We start from the raw sequence: 19409 nt of genomic DNA, 5'->3' as shown, positions 1-19409 counted from the left end.
GGTCACGTAGGCCTGTAAGAGATGACTACACAAGTTTTGCAAATAATGCATGTTTGAGAATGTTCAAAGGTACAAACAAGGACAGCCACTTCTAGCCGACAAATACTACCAACCCATCAGGTTACTTAAAAGTCCTTTCTTTCTCAGGTTTTTCTTTCCCAACAAAGGTTAACATAAAAACCACTGATCTATGACTGTTTTGAAATAATCATTTAAATATTTATCCTGACAAAAGATTGATGCACATTTATAAGCTTCTTGATACTAATATTAGAGGGGCTACCAGTTCCCTCAGAACAAGTTAATTCTATTTAGTATTACTTCAATATTTATTCATAACCTGCCTGTCATTTTTTACAAATAACTCAGGGCAGTGAATATATACAACACACATTCCTCCTATTTTCCCACAACCACCCTGTAAGGTGAATTGGGCTGAGAATGACTAACCAAGGTCACCCAGCTGACTTTCAGGGCTAAGGCAGGACTTGAACTCACATTCTTACTTTGAATTTGCATTTTGAAAAAATACATAAGACATTCAACATGTTACTTATATTCCCTTTATTTATATATGGGACTTAATTTTAAGGTAAAAACCTTTAAAGCAAACCTCTTCTTAAAGAAAACTCTTCAGCTCATCAACCCTTCATGAGGTTTCAGATTGTTCAACTACCAAACACATATGAAAATAATTTAATACTACTTAAGTAATCGCCCTTGGTGATTTGCCAACCATTTTGGTGAACTCTGCTTTAAAGCAGGGTTCTTACCAAAGAATTCTGTAGCTAAGAGATTGGGCTACACCAGGGGTGTCAAACTCGTAGCATCATATGACTTTTCCCTTTCACTAAACCAGACGTGGGCATGGCCAATGGGTGACGCATCCGGCCCTGCTCTACACCAATGAGAAAAATGAGAAGTTAGGATTATGAAGGGAAGAGGCAACCATAGATGGGGCACCAAATAATGTAATGTATAGGGCTCTTTCAGACGATGGGAAATGATGAACAGATGGCACCAGGTTCCTGGCATTATGTTTAAGTTGATGTGGATCAACCAAATTTTGAAATTTGGCAATGGATGTATGGAGTTCAGTTCTAATATACTGGCAGGGGAATATTGGGAGACACATCTAAATGTTTCCAAGTTTCCAAGTTTGAAAAACACTGTAGATATGTAGTAAAAACAACGCTCTGATGCAACAGATGTTGCAGTCCATTGTTTTTAAAAAAAGCTAGGACCAGCCATTTGTTTTCGTATTACCCTTCTTTACTATTTCCTGATAATCTGTAAACATGACAAGTCTCTGGGGAAACGATTATATCTACAAAGAAATGCTATCTTTTCTCCCTCCCTCCCACCTCCCCCAGTGGTGTGTATAGGATTGTGTGTCTTTTTGCAGCAGTACTTTGGAACCTTCTGGAACAGCTTATTGCCTTTGGCAGGCTTCCAGTTGAAATGGAGCAATTCTGCAGTTCAAAATTAGATTAATCTGTAGCTAGATAACATATTGGCAGGGGAAAACTTATAAAGAAGCACCACCTTGTAGACATGGCTTTAATAGCTTGGGAATTTTTTTCCTCAAAAGTTTTATTGGGAGAACTACAAAACATATACAGTACAAAGTTTACAGTCTCACACTTCGAATTTGTAGTGACCTGACTCTCCAAAATATATTACAACTCAAGTTGACTTATCTTCTAGTTACATTCAAAACATACTTCTGTTAAAGTAGTCCAAAGAGTACATAGTGCTGAACCTGTACCTATGTACATTTTAAAAAAAGATACTGCTCATTCATTCATCACCCAGAGAAAAGATTTGGATAACTCCTGATTTCCTACACAACAAAAAGTTACATGTGTTGGAATCTTAATAAAGATATAATCTTGTACACAAAAAGAGGTTCAGATCCAAAAGGTGGCCTCCATAATAAAAATGAGTGGTACAATTTCTTGTAGTTAAAAACCCAGCCCTACATTCAAATTCTCAAGCATTAAGAAAAAAAATACTTGTTTGGTTGAGGAAGATTTTTAAGGCAAGCATGGACAAAAGGCACTGTGAAACATAATACTGGGACCCCCCACCCCTTTTATTGCTACATACTCTGAAACTATCACAGTGTGATTGGTGAAGTTAGGCAACAGAAATACATTTTGGTTAATTTTAAGAAGTAGGTTTGCCACTTTAAATTTGGATTGATTGTGAAGTAAGTTTAAGCTTGGACGGGTTACAACCATTGTACATTCTTAAAAAAACCACTGAAATTTCTCAAACTACTTCCACAGCATTGAGTCAGATTTCTATAAAAAAAAACCAATGCAATTTTTCAATTTACGTAAACAAGGAAAGAAATTAATGAAATAAATATTACATACAATCTCTTAAATTAAGAATTTTACTCATTTACAATAAAATAACCAAGTGAAGTTACAAAAAGGCATATATTACTGTGAAAAGAACACTCCACATTTTGCCGATTAATAATGGCAATCATAATTTAAACATAATAAAAGAATATATATCTATTGCTTTTCATCATACCCGATAAATACAGTATGAACAAATTACCAATGTATACTTTTCACAAGATAATAAATAAGTTAAATAGGTTCATATTGAGTTGTGCAGTGACTTGCGCAAACAACTCAGCTAAAAAAAATTAAAAAATCAGCAGTTATTCATCAACAATTATAAACTAAACTCAGTTGAATGCTTCCAAATAAAGCAACAAAAATTGTTCTAAGCCAAACATCCACTAAGTGGTGGCAATGGAACCAATATTAAACTTTGGAATGGAAGTTTTAGCATGTTATAATATATATAGATACATAAAAAACTAGAGTGTTATCAAGGCATATTCTTGGCAGGATGTTGGATTTTTCTTTTAAAAGCTTATACGTTTAGTATATTTACTTTAAATCTGATTGAAAGGCAACAAATTCCACTCTTTTTATTCTTTTTTGTTGTATATAGATCTGAAAGGACCTGGAATGCAGAGTTCATGGGCCTCCAGACTGATTGCTGATTCCTCAGGGAGTACGATTGGATAGATTTGTTTGCTAAATACTCTTTACCCTTTGTATCCTCCCCATAAACACTTGAAAATGGAATGGCTGTTGCTGGTGATGCACATTAAACTAGTCTGGGAGGGGTGCAGGGGAGAAAAAAAAGTAAATCCCATCCTTCCAAAGTCTTTAGATTAAAAAAAAAAATTGTTCTTGATGACACCATTTGCTCTTCTGCAAATTGATTTTTGTTCATCTTGATAAAAAGAAAAAAAGTCTCTTTTGCTTTCTCCTTTCTGAATTTGCTCAGCAATCAAAGGATTTTTTTTTTAAACACACAAAAAAAGGAAAGCACACACTGAAAAAGAAATGAGCAACAAAAATAGTCTGTGCGAACTTGGCTAGTTTCCACTCCTGATGAATAGGATGGGAAGTAAGACGGGAAAGAAAGGGCAGCGAGTAAACTACCCTAACTAAGATTGCCCAGGGGAACAGGACCCCCTAAAAAAACGGGAGCTTCCAAGGGCCTCCCCCCCCTCCTTAATCATCGGAGATCGAGAGGCGGCTGAAAATCGGCAGACGTCTACCCGAATCCAGGCCGGGGGACTCGGATCCGCTGAGACTGCCGGAACTGAGGGAACCGCTCAGGTAACTCTCTCGGTCGGAGAGAGAATCCGGAGGGCTTGGAGGGGCGTCGAAGACGGGCGACTCAGAGAGGCGGCGCAAAGGCTGGAAGCTGAAAGGCGGAGAAGAGGGAGGGCCGGGAGGGGGGCAGCAGCTCCCTCCTCCTCCTCCTCCCCCCCCTGCAGCGCTCTGCTGCTGATGGCAGCGGTAGAAAGTCGCCGCGTTGGCGAAGCAACCCTGCTGAGGCGCGGAAGGCGGCGGCGGGTGGAGGGTGAGAGGAGCTATGAGGCTGCTCAGCTCCTGGCCGGCCGAGAAGGCGAAGGCGTTGTTGGCGCAGGAGGCGACCAAGTCGTCACAGTAGGAGCCGCTCGAAGGTGGCGGCGGGGTGCGGGACCCACCGGGGCTTTCCAGGAGCAGGGCCGCTGCTTCCAGCCCGCCCTGCGCCACAGCCCCGCCGTGGTGATGGTGCTGGTGGGCGGAGAAACCGGAGAAGCTGAGGCTGTGGTGGAGTTTGGGCCTCTCTCCTCCCCCTCGGGGGTGCGGGATGCCGAAGTTGGTGCCGTTGGTGCCGCCAGGCCCCAACGGGTGGTCTCGGCCGGAGGGGGCGAAGGCGCGGAGGTCGCCGGTGCTGCCCGCGTGCGGGGGGTGCAGGGAAGGGGGGTGGTGGTGATGGTGGTGCGAGGGATGGCTGCTGTGAGGCGGAGGGTTGGGCTGGAGCGGGGGAGGCGGAGGCGGTTGCTGCTGGGCCGCTGGCGGGTTAGCACTGCCGTTGGCGGGCGCTGGGCGGCGCTCGTCCGCGTTGTGGATGAAATGGCAGCGAGGCCCATAGGGGCAGAAGCCGATGGTGTGGAAAGTGCGGCACAACTCCGTCTTGTACTTGGGGTGGCGGGTCAGGCTGCGGAGCTCGTGGAAGCCGTGAGCGAACTGGCACTTTTCGCCGTACTTGCAGGAACCGCTCTCTTCGAACGGCCGACAGAGCTCCGTCTTGTAACGCGTGGAGTTGATCGGCGCTCCCCCTCCGCCGTTTCCTCCGCCTCCTCCCCCATTGCCGCCGCCCTTTCCCGCCGAAGTCGCTGCCACAACCACCACTTGCTGCTGGTGCAGCTGTTGCATGAGGTGTTGGCTTCGTTCGCCATTCTCGCTGAGAGACCGGTCTCGAAACTTGTTCTCCTTGTTCAGCAAGGCGGTGGTGGAGCTGCTGCTGCTGCCTCCTGCCCCGGTGCCAGGCTCCTTAAGGCTGCCGAAGTTAGAGGGCGCGGACAGCGAGGCACTAGGAAACTTGATGTTGCCGTTAGCCAGAGCCTGAAGATTGCTGGTCGAGTGCCTTCGCAGAAAGCCCGGCGTGAAATTGGAGCTGGGAGAGGTGCCCACAGGGCTCCCCACTGCCTTCTTGTCCAGCATGTTGCTCAAGGATTTTTCGGTCTGGGAACCGGGAAAAAAAGGGGAGGCGGAAAATTAGAACGGAAAAACCTGCATCGTCATTCCCAAATCTTGGAAGAGGACTTAGCAATTTTCACTACGCCCTAATGAGCGCTCGAGCCATCAGGACCCTTTCCCACTAACTTCAGCCGCTGATCCAGGAGTCTAGTTGTCAAGACACCCTCCCACTGCAAGCAATTTAAAACTTTTCGAGGGGTGGTCTGTAGCCCCACCCACTCGAATCAATGCACTTTAAAAGTTCCGATTCAATACAGCTGGAGCCTTGCCGTACCAAGTATGAGGCTCGCTGTATCAGTCGTTTTATTTTAAAACACACCCACTTCATACGCACGCTTTAGTAAGCAAAAAAGTTGCTTGGCGTCCGTCAAAGTTTTACCTTCCCTCGAAATATCTTGCAAAACGCCAACAAACCTTGCAGCTTATCTCTACAAGATCACTAAAAAGTATAGTCCCGAATTCAAACGATCTCAGTCCTAGGCTTCGAAAATTCTTTGCAAGAAGTTTTAAGAACTATTCCGACCGCCGCCTTCAAAAAAAAAAAAAGAACACCCACGAACTCATCTTACCTTGCAGAAAAAGTCGATGTCGTAGAAGGCAGATAAAAGTGTTGTAGACATTTCTAGATCCTGTAATGGTCGGAAATGCAGGAAGGACCGAAAGATCCCACTTTCCTCGGAAGCTTTGGATGCGCCACGACTGAATAGGAAAGGGCTAACTGCTTGAGATCGGAATTAATCTCATCAGTTTCCCAGACAGACTCAACCAAAGCCACAGCTATCTAGACTGCTGGAACTTCGCAGCAGCTGCACACGCCCCATATATATATAAATGCCGGGATAACAGCGGGGAGGGACGGAACACTGACCCGGCCGGGGTCTCCCAGCAACACCACCCAACGATTCTCCTCCCTCCCAGCTTAGCTCCGCCCCTTATAGTCTACGCTCTCTCATTGGGCGCCGCCAATTTTCTTGAAGTATCTCCGTGAAGGGGGAGGGGAAGGCCTGTACGGTTACCGCGTTCGAGGGCTGAGCGGAGCAGCTTGCCCCCCCCCCTTCAGTCCTTGCTGTACTAGGCACGCGCTGAAAGCTTGTTGACTCGCATAGAGAAAGCACTGTTCTCTATACGCACTGCCATGCATGCTGTCAACGTACAGCGTGTAGCTCCTCTCGACAGAAAATGTTTTAGGGTAAATGTCGTGTGAAACCGACTTACTTTTGCACAGTGCATCTCAGCATACAAAAGCCTTAATATAATTGGCGGCTGGTTCCCACAAGAACTGTAATAACGCCATGTGCTCAGGAAACTCCCATGAGGTTAACCACTGGCAAAGTACAAACGCGGCGTACAAGAATATAGCGTGGCTGTTGCACCTGCTAAGCCAGACAGGGCAGAAAGTCGGTGGCAAAAAAAAATAAAAAAAATAAGAGCTATAGGGCAGGACCTGCCTGAGGAAATATCCTGTGAATATTTCTACGAATTAGTCCCTTTAACTTCGTTAGGAAAGAAATGAGAGATATATGAATAACCATCTAGGTTCGGTAACTACACCTAGTACTGTAGCACAATTGTCTTGTTACGTCATTTAATGTGGGGAGATGGGGGGGGGTTACGTACAAAGAAACCCATCATTATTCAACACTTTTCTCTGTGCCCGAAGTCCGCCTCTCCTTGCACAGCTCGAAAGTTCTCAAGTAAATACAGGCCGGCGCGGGGATTTGCAACCCGTTTTACACCCCTGCTGGATCACTTGGGAAGATCGCAGGGAGCAGGACAAACTTCAAGGCTCCTGCGAGTCAAATTGGACGCCCCGCAACTCCTCCTCTTCCTCCCTGCGAGCTTTGTGCCACGCGACGGGTTTTGGAAACGAATCCTTTCGGGCCAACCGGTGGGGCAAGAGCTCCATTGCTGTCCGCAAGCGTGTTAAAGTTAGATGGGCGAAGAGAGCCCTCTCTTCCCCTCCGCTGGACTCGCCTTCCCTTCTGAAAAGGGGATCCCCCTCTCCCTGCAACCGCCCCACAACCGTTTACTTGGCAGGCTTGGCAGCCACTCAAGGTCTTGTGATGCGATTGGCCAAGCCAGCTCTCTCCTTTGACACACAGCCTCAAGCTCTGCGCTCAACCTGACAAAGGCCGCCGCTGCTGAGCCTGGCAAAGATCAGGGAGGTGGGGCGGGCTGACGCCATACAGCTGCGGAGCCACGTTCGGCCGCTCGCTGCCGTCAAGCCCCGCCCCTTTGAGATTTGAGCGTCTGCCAGGGAGGCTGCTCCTTTCCTCTCCCAAATTCATTTCTCAGGGCTCTGACCCAATAATGAATGCACGGCGGCTGCTGGTGGAAACCTGCGCTTGTTTATCAGACAAACGAATAAAAATGGTAGCTTTAAACGGAGGAGTAGCGCTGGGGTGATTTGCGCTGAGTTAAGAGACATAATTTCTTTATTGCAGATTGTCTTCCCAAGCGTAAGCCCGCTAAAAGGGCGAACTCCTGAATCAGCCTATCTGCCGTGGTTTATGGGAGCTGGTATTCGTACGCTCCCGGGTCCTTGTGATTCCGGGTCCTTGTAACACCAGTGAAAGCAAAGCGTTCCTTCTTGCAGGAAAAGTAACGCACATCTTCCAATTCCCATCTTTTTGTATAATTAGCCTATCCCAAGCGAATATATATAGAAACTAAACATGTTCGACTAACCTAAAACGCCGGAAGGAATATATGGCTTACTCTCCTTCACACACCCACACACCCTTTCTACCCTCGATCGAACTGATCAGGGCAGAGCCACATAGCATGACAGCCCTGCGTTTTACTAAATGGCGGACGGGCGGGCTGCTGGTTTCAGTAAGGGGAGTCCCTCCAGTTTACAAATGCAGCCGTTAGATGGTTCTTTTGCAGAAAGAGCGCCAATCCCACGAAATCCAGGGCTTCTCGGCGGCAAAGCCGTGCCGACTTCGAGTCCCTTGGATCTGGGCTTTGCACCTTCGCCTCTCCTACCACGATCATTAGGTGCCCAGCTTCTCTTCCTTCCCGCCTCGCCCCGATCCTCTCCCGGCTTGGATTCTCCCGTCGGCCAACCAGGCGCTAACCCGCCGGGCGCGCGCCGTTCTTGTCGGGAGGGAGGCGAGGGCGCCTTTCAAGTAACTCCCTGCTGCTAAATGGCTGCGCAGAGAAATGTCCTCCGAGGCGTCTCCGAGGCAAGTGAAAGGTCAGTCTCGGAGAGCTACGCTGGCCGAAGTGTGAGCGTTCCCCAGCGGGCGGCCACTAAAGCGCAGCAAGTGTGGAGGGAAAAAAGAGCCCGAGTTAACTAGAGCCAAACGCCTGGGCAGTTAGCAGGCGGAGGGTTCGAAATTGCACTAACAAGCTGTGGACGTGACAGATTCGCGTACCGTCGATTAGTAGTTACGGAAGGTGTGGGGATGCCCCCTAGTGCTTGCATCCTGTAAAGTGAAAGCAGGCTTCCTAAACCGACGAAGTGGCGAGTCTTACATCCAAGTTTGCAAAACAGCAGAAATGGGAAGGTCTCCCCGTGTTTACAATAATTCTTTGATTTTCGGTAATAACACCACGGTAATGTTGTCTTCTGTCCCCACCCAGTGGTTATTAAACAGCAGTCTTTTGCTGTCTACTTTGACATAAAAGGCTATGGAATTCAGCTACATGCAATTCACTATATAAAATTGCTGTCTTTTAAAAGGGTTTTCTCTAAAACATTTATTACATATATCAGATATTTTGTGGATCTGGGGAGACAAAATAGTTACATTTAAAGTTGCAAATTCTTATTGGGGAATGTCCCTTTCCCTTTTCAGTTTTAAGAGTTGCAGTGAATAGACCTATAATCAACACTTGAACAACCAATATGTAAGATAACACATTCTGCATAAATACTTTACACAGAAACCACTCAATAATAGACTTTTGTTCTTTTACAGCAGTTGTTTAAGGTTTAAAGGTTTCTGATTGGAAAGTTATACAGTAACTCATAGTATGATGAAATGTGTATAGAATTGTGTACAATTATTTGCTATTCATAAACTAAAGGGATATTAGTTGGTTTAAAACATACTTTAAATCCAGTGATAAGGATGGTTCTTAACATTATTTTTGTTTACTAATTAACCAAGACTTGAAGTTGTTAATGCCACTTAGGTTTGAACCATTGTGCTCTTTCCTGCTTTGTCAATATCTGCAATGCCAAGTTCATGAAGGGATTGCCAATTATATGAAAGTTTAAAGCTTAGAAAATTCACATTCAGGGAATCAAAGTTACATAACTTGAATATAACTGAGAGTATATGATGTATAACAATGGCTCATTATCTTTTGTTACGGTTTATACGCTTTCGGGTAAATACTATAAAAATCTGAATATACTTAGTTTTGTTTTTATTTTGTCTAAGCACATTTAATACAATATCTTTTCTTTTACTCCTATCATTGGAAACCAGCTGGAGATACTTGTTGTTAAACATAGTTAGAAAAATCTATCGGTCCATTACTTAGGAACTAACTCTTAGGAAAATAATACAGATTCAGATAAGGCTATGAAGACTTGGTTTTGCCAGCGGGCCTGGGAAACCCAGAGTAGGATGGAGGCCATCAAATGGCTTATTTGACTATGTGATGTCACGGGGATGTATTGTTTTATTGTTTTTATTTTTTTCTATTCTGTGTTTTTATTGTTTGTAAGCTGCCTAGAGTCGCTGTGAGCGAGTAAGCTGCTATATAAATTTTCTAAATAAATAAATCTGTTCTCCACAAACCTGATTTTTAACCCATGATGTTGTGAGTCAGAAGAGCATGTGTGTAAAACAATTGTTCAGATGCATACTAGTCCACTGACGATGCATTTACTCGCATAATATTCCAGTTTTCCAGTATAATCTTGAACTTAAAGAAACAACTTCAAGTCTAGTCGGTGGCTGTGTGGCAAAACAGTATTATAGCACCACCTAATGGCCTATTTCAAGTATTTATATAAGTGTAAAACAAAAGACTATATTATATTTAAAATGCAGAAAGTTGTCATACAGAAATATCAATAATTTCAGTTAAGCAATGTAAAAAGGGTATAGAACATTTTCAAAGTGAAGCTTGGGTTACTCTCTAAAAAAAACTTCTAACATATAGTTCCTTAAAAATGGAAACATTAGTCTGCAAAGCAAAGTGCTATAATAAATTAGAGCTGAATTATTCTGCAAAGTATGAAATTTACTCATTGAATGATTAGGAAAAATGGAAAGTTATATTTTGAGAACTATAGGTGACCAACAACCCTATATTATAGCATTCTAGTACACAATTGTTTATATCCAGCTGGATGAAAATAAAGCACATTAGACTGCCTCTCTGTATTTACCACCCGGACCCCCCAAAATCAAGTCTTAAAAATCAATCATGATTAAAAACAAGTTTTAAAAAAACACTTCTTCTGCTTTGATACTGATAACATTCAGCTTTATTTTAGGATTCTTTTACAACTCTAATGCAATTGTTATAGGCAGTTGCATAGATTGTGGTAGACAATTAAAAGAAGCAATGCAATCAGACATATTTCTACACATAAAAACAGGAAGAACAACTTACAGAATAAAATCAGTTTCACAGGTGGCCAGCATCTGTGCAAAGTTAAATCATTTCACTTCTTGCAGTAGCTATAAAATTTTTCTTGCCCCAAATAAGAATTACATATTTTCACAAGATGGTCCCTGTCTGTTAATTTGAATGAAGATTTCAGTGAATTTGTGTACAAGAAATAGGTAACATTTCTACATAAAGATCTTTGTATTTGTATGACACAAAAATAACTTCACCCATTCTGATGTTCAATTACATTTGGTAATTGACAATGAATAAACTGTATTTCAGGTTTTTCCTAACTTTTACAAATTACATTTCCAACTTCAAGCAAATTTAGTATCTTAAGGCAAAGTGATATTCTTTCATTCTGAATAGCCAACTTTGTAAATTCTACAGACTGAGAAAATTCTGGAGTTGGAGGCATTTCTTCAAGAAGCTGTGTCACAAGTTGGGCTTGATCTGATGCTAATCTTGCCAACTGACAGAGCTTTTTTTGCTCACATGAACTAATGTGAGTCACTGGTATGAGCAGAAGGAGATGTTTACTGAGCTGACGTACCTCCGTTAACTTCTCAGCCCAAAAATTTGTTTGTCCTTTGTCAAACAGGTAGTCATTTCCCATCTTCAGAAAAAGAAAAAAAATGTTTACAATTGCCTAGATCAAATAAACATGCAAGAATGAATGGTCATATGATATCAAAGGAAGCAAAACAGTGTTAGATGTACAGTACAATCTGAATATACTGTAGTCAAATTATACTGGGTGGCTCAGGCTGTAAGACAGCCTGTTATTAAACACAGCTGCTTGCAATTACTGCAGGCTCGAGTCCCACCAGGCCCAAGGTTGACTCAGCCTTCCATCCTTTATAAGGTAGGTAAAATGAGGACCCAGATTGTTGGGGGGGCAATAAGTTGACTTTGTATATAAATATACAAATAGGATGAGACTATTGCCTTACACAATGTAAGCCACCCTGAGTCTTCGGAGAAAGGCGGGATATAAATGTAAATAAATTTTTAAAAAATCATATCACGTTCGAACAACAGAATAACATCAAGTAGCCTATTGTTCATGAAACCCAGAAAAGAATGATACCCATTCCTTGCCCTTATGACCCACCACAGGGATTTTTTTTTTTTGTTTCCTTCCTTCCCTCTACTCTTCAGCCTGGCAGTCACTCATCAAAGTAAGTAATTTACAGATTTTGTCACCCTCTTTCCAGGGATGCAGTAAACTTAGCATGTGAGGTGGTTAAATGGATTGAAAAGTGGAGTTTAGTTTTTGCATCTAGTGTGTGTGTGTGGGAGCGCAACAAGTCTGCCCCTTCCAGCTTTGAACAAAAATGTGGTTTTCTAGGTGGGGGAGTGGGTTAAGCAAGGGAAAGGTTTTGGGAAAACTCATCCTGAAACTGCCACCTTTGCATACAGGTAGCCTTCCCCAAAGCCTAACAACAGCCAGGAGAGGCTTGCAGTTTCCAGATAGCCAGCTGACTGGGGCAGAGGCCCAGTCCACAAGTGCAGCTTCATCGCCATTGGCCAAACACAGAAGCTTGATTGGAAGCCTCTCCAGCATAGGAACAGTGGATGGCCCTAATCTAACTGGGCCCTTCCTTCTGCTAGGCCAGGGTGCAAACTTGGCTCTTTTAAGACGTGTGGACTTCAACTCCCAGAGTTCCTCAGCCAGCTATGGGAGTTGAAGTCCACAAGTCTTAAAAGAGCCAAGTTTGCAGACCACTGTGCTAGGCTGTTTTGGTTTGGCAAGGCATTTTGCTGCTGCTGCTGCTGCTGCTGCTGCTGCTTATTATTATTATTATTATTATTATTATTATTATTATTATTATTATCATTATCATTATCATTATCATTATCATTATTATTTATTCAATTTTTATACCGCCCTTCTCCCGAAGGACTCAGGGCGGTGTACAGCCAAGATAAAACAAAACGATACAAAAATATACAATTTAAAATACAAATTAAAAAACTTATTATATAGGTGGCCTAAAAACTTTAAAAATATATAAAACTAAAAACCCCATTAAAATTAGTAATAAATTTAAAACCAATAAAATTTAGGCCAGCCCCGCGCGAATAAATAGATGTGTTTTCAATTCGCGGCGGAAGGTCCGAAGATCAAGTATTTGGCGTAAACCCGGGGGAAGTTCGTTCCAGAGAGTGGAAGCCCCCACAGAGAAAGATCTTCCCCTGGGGGCCGCCAGCCAACATTGCTTGGCGGACGGCACCCTGAGAAGTCCCTCTCTGTGAGAGCGCACGGGTCGGTGGGAGGCATGAGGTAACACCAGGTGGTCCCGTAAGTACCCAGGCCCTAAGCCATGGAGTGCTTTAAAGGTTGTAACCAAAACCTTAAAGTGCACCCGAAAGGCCACAGGCAGCCAGTGCAGTCTGCGCAGGAGCGGTGTTACACGGGAGCTACGCGGAGCTCCCTCTATCACCCGCGCAGCTGCATCTTATCTTGTCATTATCTTGTCCTCTATGGACTGAGCTGGGTGGCAGGCCTCCCCCTCCAATGAGGTATCCTATGCTCATTTAAGGACCTATGCATTTAATTAACAGTGGCATCAGGGAGAGCATGGGATGAAGTCATTAAGCCAGGCTCTTTGACTTAAAGTTGTCACCACTTGTGTCCATAATGAGCAGGCTTTATTATGGTCATAGATCGAGGACTACTTGTGGATTCCTGTAGCCATATACTGTATTAAATTCATTTGAAAAAGAAAGCTACCAGCATTTTTTGGGGGGCTTAATGTTATTGATATAGTGGGCTTTTAAAAACTCAACTGATTAAAAAAATCTCTGGATTTTGACCAAATTTACAGAATATGACATACACAGCCCTACTAAATTAGTTTAATCCAATATCATTTGATAAATCAGAATAGAAGAATCATCAACAGTGTGATATTATAAACTTTGATCATCCAAATCCAAATTACTAATTAAAATTGTACTGTGCCAATGATGAAAATGAATTTTCAATGGAAAAAAGTTTTCATTGTTAATATTGATTCTAAACTGCTTTCATATTTTAAAATAACGTATCTTAAGTAATTTAGTATAAAAAGTAAAGGTAAAAGTTCCCCTCGCACATACGTGCTAGTCATTCCCGACTCTAGGGGCGGTGCTCATTTCCATTTCTAAGCCAAAGAGCTAGTGCCGTCTGATGACAATTCCATGGTCATGTGGCCGGCATGACTAAATACCGAAGGCGCACAGGACGCTGTTACCTTTCCACCAAGGTGGTCCCTATTTTTCTACTTGCATTTTTACATGCTTTCGAACTGCTTGGTTGACAGAAGCTGGGGCAAGTAATGGGAGCTCACTCTGCTATGCGGCCTTAGGGATTTGAACCGCCGAACTACCGACCTTTCTGATCGACAAGCTCAGCGTCTTAGCAGTGGTGAAATCTGAACCGGTTTACTACCGGCTTGCTGGCTGTGCGCTGCGCGCGTTTGCATAATATGTGCGCATGTACAGTGCGTGTACATGTGCAGTGCGCAACACGCACCAAATGTGAGGTGCACGCGTGCGCAAGGCATGCCAACAGGAGACATAGGGTAAGTAGAACAGCATAGGGGGGGGGGGGGAATCAGCTGTGGCGCACAATCTTTTTTTTTACTTTTAAAAGCATTTTTTTAACAATCTATTCGGCTGAAGAGGGTGTAAAAATGCTTTTAAAAGTAAAAAAAAAGGCTCTGACGATCACGTGGCTCAGCTGGGCATGTGGGGGGGGGAGGGGTGGCAGAGATTTTTGCTACTGGTACTCTGAACCACCCACCACCATCGCTACCGGATCGGCCAATCCAGTCCAAACTGGGAACATTTCACCCCTGCGTCTTAGCCACTGAGACACCGCATCTAAAATATATAAAATATGATAAAACATCTGTGAACTATGCAGTACAGAAATACTGGTTTACAGACTTACCACAATTGTAGATTCTAGATCTTTCAAGTCGTCATCTTTTAGCAGCCACTCCAATAAGACTGAGACTCCAGCACCCGTCTGTCCCCATAGCTGTAGCAGTTCACAAAGTAAGGAGAATGCTAAATCCAAAGCTAAGGCTGCATTCACTACATGGAAATCAAGTTCTCCTGAGGGAAATTAAACACAAATTGTGGACTGTATATTTTTTAAATAGTACAGTATAATTATTAAAATCGCAAATGCAATAGACATCTATTTATTCTGAATCAATGTTAAATCATGGTTTATATCAGGCGTATCCATCCTTGGCAACATTAAGACTTGTGGATTTCTAGAGAATTCTGGGATTTGAAGTTCATAAGTCTTAAAAGTTGCCAAGGTTGGATAACCTTGGCTTATATCATTAACATTTCCATAACATTTTGGGATCCAACTGATAAATGTCTGACCATCTTACCTTGTCTAAAGTCAATCCACACAAATGATACTGTTTATAATACACCATCTGAATGCTAGCTATATACATATTTTTCAGAATTCATAGGTTAAAAAATGAATGATTTATTTATTTATTTATTTATGTTGTCACACAGTATATATAAGCATAAGCATGAAATAACTATACAATATATAAGCATATATATGAATATGTAATAACTATATTAATTAGATATAACAAAAGGAAACAATAGGACAGGAACGGTGGGCACGCTTGTGCTCTTATGCACGCCCCTTACAGACCTCTTAGGAATGGGGTAAGGTCAATAGTAGACAGTTTTTGGTTGAAGCTTTGGGGATTTTGGGAAGAGACCACAGAGTCAGGTAGTATATTCCAAGCATTAACAACTCTGTTACTGAAGTCATATTTTCTGCAATCAAGATTGGAGCGGTTAAAATTAAGCTTAAATCTATTGTGTGATCGTGTATTGTTGCAATTGAAGCTGAAGTAGTTTTCAACAGGAAGGACATCGTAATAGATGATTCTATGAGTTAAACTCAGGTCATGTCGAAGGCGGCATAGTTCTATTTATCTATTTAAATATTTATAAATATTATAAATATTTATCTATTTATCTATTTAAATTGGGCAATTAATTTCCTTTTTTGCACAGATATGTACCCCCAGCACTCATTAAATTCCCTGAACCCTTCCCAAAACAGATTTTGCCTCCTTCTGGAATATAGTCCTTCATCACATCAAGAAAAGTGTGAAGTGGTTCTCAAGCTGATAGAAATTGTGTATCTCCCTGCCAGCAGTAGTGCTATGTTTGTTTGCATAATCAGTGAGAAAATCCTGGTTGTCAGCTACACAGAGACATAAATTCAAAACAGGTAAAAGGGGAGGGGAAAAGAGTGCCATTAAAATGTGTAATAGATTATTCAGTATAATTATAAAATGTCTTGCACATCAGTTTTCAGGATTGTAAAGAGTATGAATTCTAACATTTAATTAGTTAACTTAGAAGATACCTTTTGCTTCTTTAACCAGGAATTACATAGACAGTCCAAGAATATATATTTTATGCTTACTGATTTTATTTGAATATTATTATTCTTTTAAAGTATTTTAAGTTTCAGAACAAGTGCTTTTTTAAAAAGATAGGAACTAAAGTGTTCTGAGTCATCCTTTTTAATCCATTTATTTAGCGTCCCACACTTGTACTCATTTACAAGAAGGCCTTTAATGTGCCAGATACAAATATTTCTCTTATATACTTATAGACAAATCTTTTTTTTCATGAATATATGAAGAAGTTACTTCCAATTTTACTGACTGGTCATTTATAAACATTAAAATGCACAATCTATAGTGCTAAGAATGGAGTATTATTAATGAAAACAAAAACATTCTATATGGCAGATAAACTTTTATTTGTAGACTATGAGGAACTAAATTGAACTTAACACAAAGGTCAGTGTTGAGTGCTGATATTCTAAATTTAATGTAAGTATAAACAAATTAAATTCAATTATGGTAATTTCTCCAAGTCTAGTTAGTTGTTCCATTATTAAAGAAGTCCAGTGTATTTGGTGGTGAGAGGATAAAATATTTCCTCATTGACATCTGGGGTCAGTAATGTAAGTAGTCTAAGTAGAGTCAACATAAAGTTGTGCTGTGATTTAATTATGCTAGTTGGTGTCCGGAACCCAAGTTCAGGAAAGGAAAATTCTTCTTCTACGGCCTTCTCCTATATATAAAGGAAAGTACTTACCTAGTTCTGGTACTGACAAGTATTTAAGACTGTATCCAAGTTATCTAAAGTAGAATCTTACCAGATTCAAAACCTAAAACTGATATTTTCAGTACTTGCACCATTATACACAACTTAGGCATTTCACCATTTTCACTAACTTGCCTTCCAATGATTGAAGCAGTTTTATGCTTTCCCAGAAATGTTGCTTACCAATGCTGTCCTTATTATAATAAAACTTTCTGAGAAGCAATCAGCAATTTAGTTCTTTTCTTGAATGGCCCTGTTACTCAATACACTGAAGTCAGCAGGAATTCCCAGAGGATATGCTATGGATATTTATCAGTCACTTCTTTTATAACTGTATATAAAGCCTGCCTAGTTAGCAGCAGAAGAAAAATATTTCTTGTATGTTTGACTAGCTGTTAAAATATTTATTAAATTTCACTGGAAAGGAATTTCTGCAGATCTTGCTTGTTCAACTTGCTTCCTTCTTGAAATGTTCATTGAAAATTACATCAGGAGGAAGCTCTTTACTATGGTTTGCTAGCTCAAAGAAATGTTGGGCAACAATAATGTTTAAAACAAAAAGAATACTGGAAAATATATAGGTCAAGAATTTAGTTACCAGTTTGCTTCTTTAGCTTTGATGCTGCTCTGATCAAAGGTCAGTAACATTTGTAAATTCTAGTTCCAATATCATTTCATTAACACCACAATAGTCATATGGAGAAATATATATAGATATGGTTAAGAACTTCTATATTCCAACTCAGTAGCTTTTTATATCATAAATCAAAAGAGCTGGAAGGTGATGTCCCAGTCACTTCCACAATGATAGATTGTTCTGCCTATTGAGTAAGCAGAAACTTGTAGTAGAAACAAACTTCCGATCTTATAGATAATAGAAATATTATTTGTTGTTGTCTCACCTATACCCGAAGTACACACTGCTGGGTAGCCATGATAGAAGTATTAATGATACAAGTCTGCAAGTGATAATTAAATTGAGTATGTAAAAATGTCATGATGCCAAGAGCTTTGTGCACATGTTTCTGCACCTATGTATATAATAAAAATAATTTAAAACTAAATACGCTGTTCTGAATTAGCTTTATTCTTAAAGGCTAGTTTAATAATTCTTAGATACTTGATTAGGTGTTGAATTATTGTTTCCACCAATCTTAGACTATGAATCTAATTGTAGATTACCTATACATAATAAAATATCAATAAAGCAATCAAGACCAGAATTGAAAAATCATCAAATGATTCAAAGAGCAGATTGTGCAAAGAAGCAGAAGAAATAGTCAGTCATAAATCTAATATGTATAAGAGGGCCACACAAACTGACTACAAGCAACAATATCACAGTTCAGTCACCAAAATTATTCACTGGAAGGACAACATCTGTAAAAATTACCATGTGCCAGGGATGAAAAATCAATGGGAATATATAGTTGGAAAATAAATAAAACATGAGCAGGTTTAAAATACTGTGGGATTTCAGATACACACTGATAAAGTCTTAGCTCATAACACACCAGATTTAACTAGTTCACAAGAAGAATATGTGGATAACTGATGTGGGAATACCAGGGGATAGAAGAACAGAAGACATAGAATTGGAAATCACAAAGTAGCAAGATCTCAAAGTCAAAGTTGAAAGATTATGGCATAATCTGGCAGCAGTGGTCCCAGCTGGGTGCCATACCAAAAAGCTTGGATGGCACTTAGAAAATCTGCACAAAATTGCCACCTGACCATTTAAAAAGGCCATTACAAGATTGGGAAAAACTTGATGCATACGAAGGCCTACATCAACTAAAGAACTGACAGCTGTGATTTCACACTGTGAATCAGCATACAGTGAAGGAGTCCAGAAGTTATCCACATGGTGCTCAAAAAACAACTTACATCTAAATGTAAAGACAAAGGAGATGGTGCTAGATTTCTGGAAGCACAGAGAGGAACCTGCCCCAGTGTATATCGAGGGGGGCTGTGTGGAGAGGGCTTCCTCTTTTAAATTCATGTGAGTGCTTATTAGTCAAGATCTCGCCTGGAAAAACAACATGTACCTGGTGATTGGTAAGGCCCAACAGAGACTTCATTTTCTTAGAGTCCTGTGTAAAAATCAGGTGGAACAACAGCTGATGACCTCTTTCTATTGGTCCACGATAGAAAATGTCCTCACATACTGCATTACAGTATGGTACACTGGTTTAACTGCTGCAGACAGGAAGGCACTACAGAGAGTGATCAATTCGGCACAAGAAACCATTGGTTGCTCTCTAACACCACTGGATGACATCACCAGGTCTTGCTGCTTTAGCAGACTAAGAAAAATACTCGGAGATGATTCGCACCCTGGTCAGTGTTTCTTCTCACTTCTACCATCGGGCAGAAGACATCGAAGCATAGCCAGCCAAACAAATAGGTTTAAAAATAATTTCTATCCTTCAGGTGTCAGACTCTTAAACACACCCACAATCGCTCCACGCAGATGCGGAAACGTATGACTAGTTTTTCCTTTTTCTTTCTTTTTCTCCCTCACCCCCCAATTACTTGCATAGGGATTATTCTTTATACTATTTATGTTGTTTGTATTTTTTTTGTCATGGATTG

The 19409-nt window shown here is 41.4% G+C and overlaps 2 protein-coding genes and 1 long non-coding RNA gene across 7 annotated transcripts in view; 1 reads left to right on the top strand and 2 right to left on the bottom strand.

The window, feature by feature from the left end:
* Positions 1-1559: 1559 nt before the first annotated feature.
* Positions 1560-5877, bottom strand: ZFP36L2 (ZFP36 ring finger protein like 2). Its single transcript, XM_058165240.1, has 2 exons — positions 5642-5877; positions 1560-5057 (listed from the first exon to the last, which is right to left on the bottom strand). The coding sequence occupies exons 1-2, from the start codon at positions 5690-5692 to the stop codon at positions 3552-3554; spliced, it is 1557 nt and encodes a 518-aa protein (XP_058021223.1). The 5' UTR covers positions 5693-5877; the 3' UTR covers positions 1560-3551.
* A 662-nt stretch (positions 5878-6539) lies between these two features.
* The window catches only part of LOC131189230 (uncharacterized), a 79168-nt gene continuing 66298 nt past the window's right edge, over positions 6540-19409 (top strand). Inside the window, exon 1 of the long non-coding RNA XR_009152952.1 lies at positions 6540-8271. This is a non-coding gene — a long non-coding RNA (uncharacterized LOC131189230). The remainder of the gene's footprint in view (positions 8272-19409) is intronic.
* THADA (THADA armadillo repeat containing) overlaps positions 10074-19409 on the bottom strand; it is a 121335-nt gene continuing 111999 nt past the window's right edge. For 2 of the 5 annotated variants that reach the window (XM_058165233.1, XM_058165234.1), the window contains 2 exons: positions 14593-14759; positions 10075-11301 (listed from right to left, as the gene is read on the bottom strand). In XM_058165233.1, coding sequence (XP_058021216.1) covers positions 10942-11301; positions 14593-14759 — 527 coding nt within the window. In that variant the 3' untranslated portion in view covers positions 10075-10941. Of the gene's footprint in view, positions 11302-14592; positions 14760-19409 lie in introns of all 5 variants that reach the window. The other 3 variants (XM_058165232.1, XM_058165230.1, XM_058165231.1) reach the window with 3 other exon arrangements.

The sequence above is a fragment of the Ahaetulla prasina genome, chromosome 1, assembly GCF_028640845.1.
Source record: "Ahaetulla prasina isolate Xishuangbanna chromosome 1, ASM2864084v1, whole genome shotgun sequence".
Classification (NCBI taxonomy): domain Eukaryota; kingdom Metazoa; phylum Chordata; class Lepidosauria; order Squamata; family Colubridae; genus Ahaetulla; species Ahaetulla prasina.
The sequence above is the reverse complement of the archived record's forward strand: the minus strand, read 5'-3'. Positions and strand labels throughout refer to the sequence as shown.

What these genes read in the sequence shown, in the direction of transcription:
- ZFP36L2 (XM_058165240.1), bottom strand. Translation starts at nt 5,692, where the DNA reads ATGTCTACAACACTTTTATCTGCCTTCTACGACATCGACTTTTTCTGC. An exon ending in ACATCGACTTTTTCTGCAAG is followed by an intron (nt 5,058 to 5,641) that starts GTAAGATGAGTT and finishes CCCGGTTCCCAG; the next exon opens with ACCGAAAAATCCTTGAGCAA.